Source organism: Salvelinus sp. IW2-2015, unplaced genomic scaffold (assembly GCF_002910315.2).
Source record: "Salvelinus sp. IW2-2015 unplaced genomic scaffold, ASM291031v2 Un_scaffold1935, whole genome shotgun sequence".
In the NCBI taxonomy this organism is placed as follows: Eukaryota; Metazoa; Chordata; class Actinopteri; order Salmoniformes; family Salmonidae; genus Salvelinus; species Salvelinus sp. IW2-2015.
In genome coordinates, this window is record NW_019943292.1 from 5,792 (window position 1) to 16,718 (window position 10,927).

A 10,927-nucleotide genomic window follows, 5' to 3' on the forward strand; every position below is an offset into this window, starting at 1 on the left:
TAAAAAAATCAATGGAAGTATGGAGGCAGTTTTGTGCCAACACAAGAAAAAGGGGTTAGAAATGGGCCCCAAAAAATATCCGTCTAACTTGCAAAAATGCCTTCTCTTTTCCCTGGACATTCAACAGCAACTTACTTAAATAATTGTTCTTCAGGAATCGATGCACAGATGTGACACTAGATAGAGCAGGAGAGCTGTTAAGATAGTAACAGCAGAGACGGCCCACAGGCCACACCCTGGTTGAATCAACGTTGTTTCAACAACATGACGTTGAACCAACGTGGAATAGACATTGAACTGACGTCTGTTGTCTAGTGTGTGGACCAGACCTCTGGTACCAGTGTACTCACTGTATCCTGTAGAAACATAACTGACGTCTGTGTCTAGTGTGTGGACCAGACCTCTGGTACCAGTGTACTCACTGTATCCTGTAGAAACATAACTGTACGATGGGTTGTTGCTGAGGAAACTCCTTTAATTGGAAATTACTAACAGGTATAACATTACCAAGTTTAAAATGTAAGTTTACAGTTATGCCCACATTTTTACTCGTCTTTGAAGTCAGAATAACATCACTATGCCATAACATCTCAGATAATATACAGACTATATGCACGGAAAAACAAAATATTTGCATTTGAGGGAGAAGACATGACCCTGAAAAAAAGAGTAAAAACAATAACACTGTGATGTCATCTTAGCAAGCCAATAACACTGTGATGTCATCTTAGCAAGCCAATAACACTGTGATGTCATCTTAGCAAGCCAAAAACACTGTGATGTCATCTTAGCAAGCCAAAAACACTGTGATGTCATCTTAGCTAGCCAATAACAGAGTCACCAGGAGACTATCGGGTCCGCTGCATCTGAAGGGTGAGGTTCATGCAGACAGACTGCTAACATGGAGGCTTCACACAAGATAGATACTCCCTAAGATATCCAGTCTGAACCATAGAGATGTCATGGTTTAAAAGCCTTCATTTGATGGCCAGGATGGCATCGTAGGACTTCCCTGTCCGACAGACCTGGACGTTGTGGAAGCCAGCGAAGGAGAGCATGTTAGAGTACTGAGAGGGAGGATGCTCCTTCCCCTCCGTCTGGACCAACATGTTGAGGGAGAAGATCTGAGCCATCACTGGACCTCGACGGTTCTCAAACAGTAGAGCCTCCACCAACAGAACCCCACCACCTATAGAGAGAGAGAGAGAGCTCTACAATGTCAAGAGATGAAACAAGAGAAGAGTCCCCTCAGCCAGCTGGTTCTGAGGCTCAGTTCATCAACCCAAACCAACCCCATAGGGCCTCAGGACAGCCCTCAGAAAATCTGGCCCAACCAAATCATCACAAAACCAAAATAAAAATATATCACCTATTGGAAAGACACCACAAAAAATCAAAGTAAACTTCAATGCTATTTGGCTCTAAACAGACAGTACATGGTGGCAGACTATCTGACCACTGTGACTGATGGAAAACATTGACTAGGTACAGACTCAGTGAGCACAGTCTGGCTATAGAGACCGGTCGTCACAGACAAACCTGGCTGCCCAGAGAGGACAGGCTGTGCTCACTCTGCTCCAGGGGAGAGGTAGAGACAGAGCTGAATTTCCTATTACACTGTGACAAATACTCAGACCTAAGAGAATATTTCTTTCCCAAAATTATAATTCAATACAAAGAATTTGAAACTATAAAAGATGAAGAAAAAAATCTAATATTTATTGGGTGAAAAGCCAAAATGTGCAGTTTGTCAGCCAAATATGTGTCTTCCTCCCACAACCTGAGGGACAGCCAGTGAAAAGTGCAAAGTAATGTTGATAATATTTCCCGTTTTGTTTTGTCTTTCATACCAGGTCATGTGTCTTCTCAGTCATGTTGACACTGGTCTACTACCATTGCTTTAATGTATTGTTGTTCTGATTAATATTGTTGTTGTAGTTGTGATGTTAAGTAGGTAATTCCCATGCACTACTACATTATTATAATTGTGTGTCCCACCATTTATTTATATATAAATATATACAGTGGGGAAAACAAGTATTTGATACACTGCCGATTTTGCAGGTTTTCCTATTACAAAGCATGTAGAGGCTGTCATTTTTATCATAGGTACACTTCAACTGTGAGAGACGGAATCTAAAACAAAAATCCAGAAATCACATTGTATGATTTTAAAGTAATGAATTTGCATTTTATTGCATGACATAAGTATTTGATCACCTACCAACCAGTAAGAATTCCGGCTCTCACAGACCTGTTAGTTTTCTTTAAGAAGCCCTCCTGTTCTCCACTCATTACCTGTATTAACTGCACCTGTTTGAACTCGTTACCTGTATAAAAGACACCTGTCCACACACTCAATCAAACAGACTCCAACCTCTCCACAATGGCCAAGACCAGAGAGCTGTGTAAGGACATCAGGGATAAATTGTAGACCTGTACAAGCTGGGATGGGCTACAGGACAATAGCCAAGCAGCTTGGGGAGAAGGCAACAACTGTTGGCACAATTATTAGAAAATGGAAGAAGTTCAAGATGACGGTCAATCACCCTCGGTCTGGGCTCCATGCAAGATCTCACCTCGTGGGGCATCAATGATCATGAGGAATGTGAGGGATCAGCCCAGAACTACACGGCAGGACCTGGTCAATGACCTGAAGAGAGCTGGGACCACAGTCTCAAAGAAAACCATTAGTACACACTACGCCGTCATGGATTAAAATCCTGCAGCGCACGCAAGGTCCCCCTGCTCAAGCCATTGCATGTCCAGCCTGTCTGAAGTTTGCCAATGACCATCTGGATGATCCAGAGGAGGAATGGGAGAAGGTCATGTGGTCTGATGAGACAAAAATAGAGCTTTTTGGTCTAACTCCACTCACCGTGTTTGGAGGAAGAAGAAGTATGAGTAAAACCCCAAGAACACCATCCCAACCGTGAAGCATGGAGGTGGAAACATCATTCTTTGGGGATGCTTTTCTGCAAAGGGGACAGGACGACTGCACCGTATTGAGGGGAGGATGGATGGGGCCATGTATCGCGAGATCTTGGCCAACAACCCTCCTTCCCTCAGTAAGAGCAATTGAAGATGGGTCGTGGCTGGGTCTTCCAGCATGACAACGACCCGAAAAGCACACAGCCATGGCAACTAAGGAGTGGCTCCGTAAGAAGCATCTCAAGGTCCTGGAGTGGCCTAGCCAGTCTCCAGACCTGAACCCAATAGAAAATCTTTGAGGGAGCCGAAAGTCCGTATGCCCAGCGACAGCCCCGAAACCTGAAGGATCTGGAGAAGGTCTGTATGGAGGCAGTGGGCCAAAATCCCTGCTGCAGTGTGTGCAAACCTGGTCAAGAACTACAGGAAACGTATGATCTCTGTAATTGCAAACTAAGGTTTCTGTACCAAATATTCAGTTCTGCTTTTCTGATGTATCAAATACTTATGTCATGCAATAAAATGCAAATTAATTACTTAAAAATCATACAATGTGATTTTCTGGATTTTTGTTTTAGATTCCTTCTCTCACAATTGAAGTGTACCTATGATAAAAATTACAGACCTCTACATGCTTTGTAAGTAGGAAAACCTGCAAAATTGTCAGTGTATCAAATACTTGTTCTCCCCACTGTATATATTTTGTATATATATAATCTGGATCCATAACCCCATTAAAAGGAAGAAGGTACTGTCTTTAAAAAAAAAAGAAAATATTGATATTACTCTGTTGCAAGAAAATAATTTGGATGATGAGAAGCATCTGAAATTGCAACAAGAGGGGTTTGGTCAAGTGTTTTTCTCATCATTTACATCCAGAAGTAGAGGTGTAGCAAATATTGTGTAAAAGAACCTACCACTTAAGGTGTTGAATTGTGTGAAAGATACATTTGGTTGTTTTGTTATAATTAATGGTACTTTACAAGGGCAGAACATTTCCATAATAAATATTTACTTCCCCCCCCTGCCCACCCCCCTGATTTCCTCACTAAGGTATTTCTAGACTTTTCAGAATTAAACTCAGACACTGCAGTGGTTGGAGGAGATTTCAATTGTTTGTTGAACCCCCTTATTGATAAGTTTCCCAGCGGTATAGCTTCCCTCTCTCCTCGAGCTAGGTCCCCTAAAGCTATTTGTGATGATCTGGGGTATGTTGATGTCTGGAGAACCTTTCATCCCTCCAAAAGAGAGTTCACTTTTTTCTCTGCACCTCATGGATGTCAGACTAGAATAGATTACTTTTTTATGCCCAGGACGTCTTTGCAGTCTGTTTTATCCACTAGGATAGGAAGCATAGTCATATCTGATCATGCGGAGGTGATCCTGGACATAAAACTCAATGGGGCGTCCAATCTGGCAAGACATTGGTTGAATACAACCATCCTTAAAGACCATACATTCACATCATATTTTATTACAGAGTTTAAAGCATTTTTTTCTATCAACTCTCAATCAACAGATAACCCCTCGCTCCTTTGGGAAACCTGTAAAGTGTATGCCAGGTGTCTGATTATGTCATACACAGCCACGAAGAGGCAGAAAAAGCGTGAAAAGCAAAAGATGTTAGAGGGTGAATTAGGAACTAAAGAGAAAGACTACATTAAAACTCCCACTCCTGCCCTATTACAGGAAATATCAGTCCTTAGATCAACGTTGGACTCTCTCCTAACACAGGATGCTGAAAAGAAAATTAGGTTTGTCAGGCAAAAGCTTTATGAACATGGAGATAAACCAGGAAAGTATTTGGCGTACCTAGCTAAAAAGAGAGCTGACTCACAGTCAATTGCTACTATTATTTGATTCTGATGGCAATCATTTATATGAAAATAAATTGATAAATGACTCATTTAAGAAATGTTATACAAATCTTTATGCCTCAGAACTGACAAATGATGCACCCAAATTAATGGAGAACTTCTTATCTAAAATTGAGCTCCCTACTATCTCCGAAGAACAGAGGTCTCTCCTTAATGCCCCTATTACCGAGGAAGAGATAATGTTCGCAATTAAGAATTTGCAAAATGGTAAGGGACCTTCTTGCAGTTCCTACCGCTTCCACTGGATGTCAACAGTCTTTAGAAATTGGTTGAGGTTTTTTCCTTTGTGTAATGAAGAAGTATAAAAGTGATCTTATAAAAGATGGCGCCGACCGAGATGGCCGCCTCGCTTCGCGTTCCTTGGAAAATATGCAGTATTTTGTTTTTTTTATGTGTTATTTCTTACATCGGTACCCCAGGTAATCTTAGGTTTCATTACATACAGTCGGGAGGAACTACTGAATATACGATTAACGTCAACTCACCATCGTTATAACCAGGAATATGACTTTCCCGAAACGGATCCAGTGTTTTGCCTTCCACCCAATACAATGGATCTGATCCCAGCCGGGACGCTATGCGACGCCGTAAAAGGGGCAAACGTAGCGGTCTCTTGGTCAGGCTTCGGAGACGGGCACATCGCGCTCCACTCCCTAGCATACTACTCGCCAATGTCCAGTCTCTTGACAATAAGGTTGATGAAATCCGAGCACGGGTAACATTCCAGAGAGACATCAGGGATTGCAACGTGCTCTGCTTCACGGAAACATGGCTAACTCAAGAGACGCTAACGGAGTCGGTGCAGCCAGCTGGTTTCTTCACGCATCGCGCCGACAGAACATACATCTTTGGGTAGAAGAGGGGCGGGGGGGTATGCCTTATGATTAACGAGACGTGGTGTGATCATCATAACAACACACAGGAACTCAAGTCATTCTGTTCACCTGATCTAGACTCTCACAATCAATGTCGACCGCATTATCTACCAAGGGATTCTCCTCGATCATAATCACAGCCGTATATATTCCCCCCAAGCAGAACATCGATGGCCCTGAACGAATTTATCTGACTTTTGTAAACTGGAAACACAACACCCTGAGGCTGCATTCATCGTAGCTGGGGATTTAACAGGCTAATCTAAAAACAAACTCCCTAAATTCTATCAGCATATCGATTGTGCTACCAGGGCTGGTAAACCTGGATCATTGTTATACTAACTTCCGCGACGCAAATAGGCCCTCCCCGCCCTCCTTTCGGAAAAGCTGACACGACTCCATTTTGTTGATTCCAGCCTACAAACAGAAACTAAAACAACAAGCTCGGCGGCGTCAGGTCTGTTCAACGCTGGTCCGACCAATCTGATTCCACGCTTCAAGACTGCTTCGATCAACGTGGATTGGGATATGTTCCGCATTGCGTCACAACAACCATGGGAAGAATATGCTGATTCGGTGAGCGAGTTCATTAGGAAGTGCATTGACGATGTCGTACCACCGCAACGATTTAAACATTCCCAAACCAGAAACGGTGGATTGAGGCAGCATTCTGCGTGAAAACTGAAAGCGCGAACCACTGCTTTTTAACGCAGGGCAAGGTGACCGGAACATGACGAATACAAACAGTGTAGCTATTCTCTCCGAAGGCTATCAAACAGGCTAAGTCCCAGTATCAGAGACAAATAGAGTCGCAATTCAACAGCTCAGACACAAAGAGGTATGTGGCAGGGTCTACAGTCTATCACGGATTACAAAAAGAAAACCAGCCCGTCGCGGACCAGGATGTCTTGCTCCAGACAGGCTAAATATTTTTTGCCCGTTTGAGGACAATACAGTGCCACTGACACGGCGCTACCAAAACTGGGGGCTCTCCTTCACTGCAGCCGAGGTGAGTAAAACATTTAAACGTGTTAACCCTCGCAAGGCTGCAGGGCAGACGGCATTCCCCGCGTCTCAGAGCAATGCGCAGACCAGCTGGCTGGTGTGTTTACGGACATATTCAACAATCCTTACCCAGTCTGCTGTTCCACATGCTGCAATGGGGCCACCATTGTTCCTGTTCAAGGAAAGCTAAGGTAACTGGCTAAACGACTGCCCGTAGCACTCACTTCCGTCATCATGAAGTGCTTTGAGAACTAGTCAAGGACCATATCACCTCCACCTACCGACACCCTAGACCCACTCCAATTTGCTTACCGGACCAATAGGTCCACAGACGACGCAATCGCAGACACAATGCACACTGCCCTAACCCATCTGGACAAGAGGAATACCTATGGAGAATGCTGGTGTCATCGATTAAGCTCAGATTAACACGCATATGTACCTCACTGTATAGCGAGACCTGGTCTCGACCCAGCCGATCAACTCGGCCCTGTGCAATGGTGATTCTGACGGGGCCGCCCCCAGGTGGTGAGGGTAGGTAACAACTCCACCCGCTGATCCTCACACTGGGCCCCAAAAGGGTGCGTTCTGAGCCCTCTCCTGTACTCCCTGATTTGTCATACCACGACTGCGTGGCCATGCACGCCTCAACTCATCATCAAGTTTTGCGGATGACATACAGTGGTAGGCTTGATTAAACAACGACGAGCACGGCCTACAGGGAGGAGGTGAGGGCCCTCGGAGTGTGGTGTCAGGAAAATAACCCAACTCATACGCAACACAAAACAAAGGAGATGATTGTGGACTTCATGGGAACAGCAGAGGGAGCACCCTACCATCGACGGGTCAGTAGTGGAGAAGGTGGAAAGTTTAATCTCGGTGTACCTCACGGGACAAACTGATTGGTCACCACACAGACAGCGTTGTGAAGAGGGCAGCAGCGCCTCTTCAACCTCAGGAGGCTGAAGAAATTCGGCTTGTCACCAAAGCACTCACAAACTTCTACAGATGCAACATCGAGAGCATCCTGTCGGGCTGTAATCACCTGCCTGGTACGGGCAACTGCTCGCCACAATCGTAAGGCTCTCCAGAAGGTAGTGAGGTCTGCAGAACGCATCACCGGGGGCAAACTACCTGCCCTCCAGACACCTACAACACCCGATGTCACAGGAAGGCCATAAAGATCATCAGGACAAACAACACCTAAGCCATGCTGTTCACCCCGCTATATCCAGAAGGCGAGGTCAGTACAGGTGCATCAAAGCAGGGACGAGTAGACTGAAAAACCAGCTTCTATCTCAAGGCCATCAACTGTTAAACAGCCACACTAACATTTAGCGGCCGCTGCACATACTGACTCAATCCAGCACTTAAAAATGGAATTGATGGAATTATGTAAAAATGTACCTAGCCATTTAACAAGCAATTAATATAATGCTTTACATCCCTACATTACCCATCTCAATATGTATATGTATAATACTGTACCTATATAATCTACTGCATCTTGCATCTTTTATGTAATACATGTACGCACTAGCCACTTTAAACTATGCACTTTATGTTTACATACCTCAGTATCATCTCATATGTATATAGTACTCTATACCATCTACTGCATTTGCCCATGCGTTTGATCATCAATCTGTCTGTCATATATCTTTATGTACATATTCTTTATCCCTTTACACTTGTGTGTATAAGGTAGTAGTTGTGGAATTGTTAGGTTAGATTACTTGTTGTTATTACTGCATTGTCGGAACTAGAAGCACAAGCATTTCGCTACACTCGCATTAACATCTGCTAACCATGTGTATGTGACTAATAAAATTTGATTTGATTTGATTTGAAGTACGGCCATCCAGAACGAGGGTCACTTGAAGTGTCCTGTTAGATAGAGGCGCATGACCAGAAAGCTATCTACAGTTTGTTTTAATCCTGTATTGAAAACAGATCATCCCGTCTTCAATTTTAGCGATTATTTACGTAAAAAAATACCTAAAGTTGTATTACAAAAGTAGTTTGAAATGTTTTGACAAAGTTTACAGGTAACTTTTGAGATATTTTGTAGTCACGTTGCACAAGTTGGAACCGGTGTTTTTCTGGATCAAACACGCCAAATAAATTGACATTTTGGATATATATCGACGGAATTAATCGAACAAAAGGACCATTTGTGATGTTTATGGGACATATTGGAGTGCCAACAACAGAAGCTCGTCAAAGGTAAGGCATGAATTATATTTTTATTTCTGCGTTTTGTGTCGCGCCTGCAGGGTTGAAATATGCTTCTCGCTCTTTGTTTAATCTGTTGCTATCCTCAGATAATAGCATTGTTTGCTTTCGCCGAAAAGCCTATTTGAATTCTGACATGTTGGCTGGATTCACAACATTCACAACATGTAGCTTTAATTTGGTATCTTTCATGTGTGATTTAATGAAAGTTCGATTTTTATAGTAATTCATTTGAATTTGGCGCTCTGCATTTTCTCAGGCTTTTTGCCAAGTGACACAGTAGCGTCCCGCCTAAACTCAGATTTTTGGATATAAATATGTTAGTGATTCATTTTATCTCTTTCTGCTTTTTGTTATTCCTTTCTTTGGCTGGAAAAATGGCTGTCTTTTTCTGTGACTTGGCTCATACCTAACATAATCGTTTGGTTTGCTTTCGTCGTAAAACCTTTTTGAAATCGTACACTTTGGCTGGATTTACAACAAGTGTATCTTTAAAATGGTGTAAAATACTTGTATGTTTGAGGAATTTAAATTATGGGATTTCTGTTGTTTTGAATTTGGCGCCCTGCAGTTTCACTGGCTGTTGACGAGGTGGGACGCTACCGTCCCACATACCCTAGAGAAGTTAAGGAGAAGTATATCTCTAATTCTGTGCATAACACTTTATCTTATATAAAAGTTTATGATGACTATTTCTGTAAATCACCGGATGTTTTGGAAGCAAAACAATACTGAACGTAACGCGCCAATGTAAACTGAGATTTTTGGATGTAAATATGCACTTTATCGAACAATACATACATGTATTGTGTAACATGAAGTCCTATGAGTGTCTTCTGATGAAGATCATCAAAGGTTAGTGATTAATTGTATCTCTATTTCTGCTTTTTGTGACTCCTCTCTTTGGCTGGAAAAATGGCAGAGTTTTTCTGTGACTAGGTACTGACCTAACATAATCGTTTGGTGTGCTTTCGTCGTAAAGACTTTTTGAAATCGGACACTGTGGTGGGATTAACAACAAGGTTATCTTTAAAATGGTGTGAAATACTTGTATGTTTAAGGAATTTTAATTATGAGATTTCTGTTGTTTGAATTTGGCGCCCTGCACTTTCACTGGCTGTTGTCAAATCGATCCCGGTAACAAATGGATCACTAGTCACTTTAAATAATACCACTTTAATAATGTTTACATATCTTACATTACTCATTTCATATGTATATACTGTATTTTATACCATCAAGTTGCACCTTGCCTATTTCTCTCGGCCATCGCTCATCCATATATTTATATGTACATATACTCATTCCCACCTTTTAGATTTGTGTGTATTATGTAGTTGTTGGGGAATTGTTGTTAGATATTACTGCGCTGTCGGAACCAGAAGCACAAGCATTTCGCTACACTCACATTAAAATGTGCTAACCATGTGTATGTGACCAATACAATTTGATCTGAATTTGATTTGAACATGGAACTCACCTGGTTGACATTATGAAACCCTCACCTGGTTGACAACATAAAACACTCACCTGGTTGACAACATAAAACACTCACCTGGTTGACAACATAAAACACTCACCTGGTTGACATTATGCAGTAAAACACTCACCTGGTTGACAACATAAAACACTCACCTGGTTGACATTTAGAAACACTCACCTGGTTGACAACATAAAACACTCACCTGGTTGACAACATGCATGGATCTTTTTCAGCAGCTGAACACATTTTCTCTTCCTTCCAGTCATGGAGGATTCTGGCCAAGATATACAGATCAGCTGGAGGGATGTCGCATCAAAGAAGTCTCCTACAAAACAACACTCATTTATACAGACTGATCATCTGAGGTGTTGAGGTTAGGATGGTTAACGATGCTCACCCTCTGAAAACACGATGGTGTCGTCCTGTTCAGAGAAGTGCTGTCTGGCTGTCTGGATGACTGTAGGAAGGTCCAGCACAGTGACAGAGGAGGAGGGGTAGGCCTTGGACAGCTTCCTGGCCAGAGC

The 10,927-nt window shown here is 42.6% G+C and overlaps 1 protein-coding gene across 1 annotated transcript in view; it reads right to left on the bottom strand.

Moving 5' to 3' along the window:
• Positions 1 to 454: 454 nt before the first annotated feature.
• Positions 455 to 10,927, bottom strand: part of asmt2 (acetylserotonin O-methyltransferase 2) — a 49,974-nt gene continuing 39,501 nt past the window's right edge. Inside the window, 5 exon segments of the mRNA XM_070439812.1 lie at positions 455 to 1,189; positions 10,606 to 10,645; positions 10,647 to 10,714; positions 10,717 to 10,741; positions 10,814 to 10,927. The exon segment at positions 10,814 to 10,927 is cut by the window's right edge and continues 10 nt beyond it. Of these exon segments, the coding sequence (XP_070295913.1) occupies positions 978 to 1,189; positions 10,606 to 10,645; positions 10,647 to 10,714; positions 10,717 to 10,741; positions 10,814 to 10,927 (459 nt within the window). The 3' untranslated portion in view covers positions 455 to 977.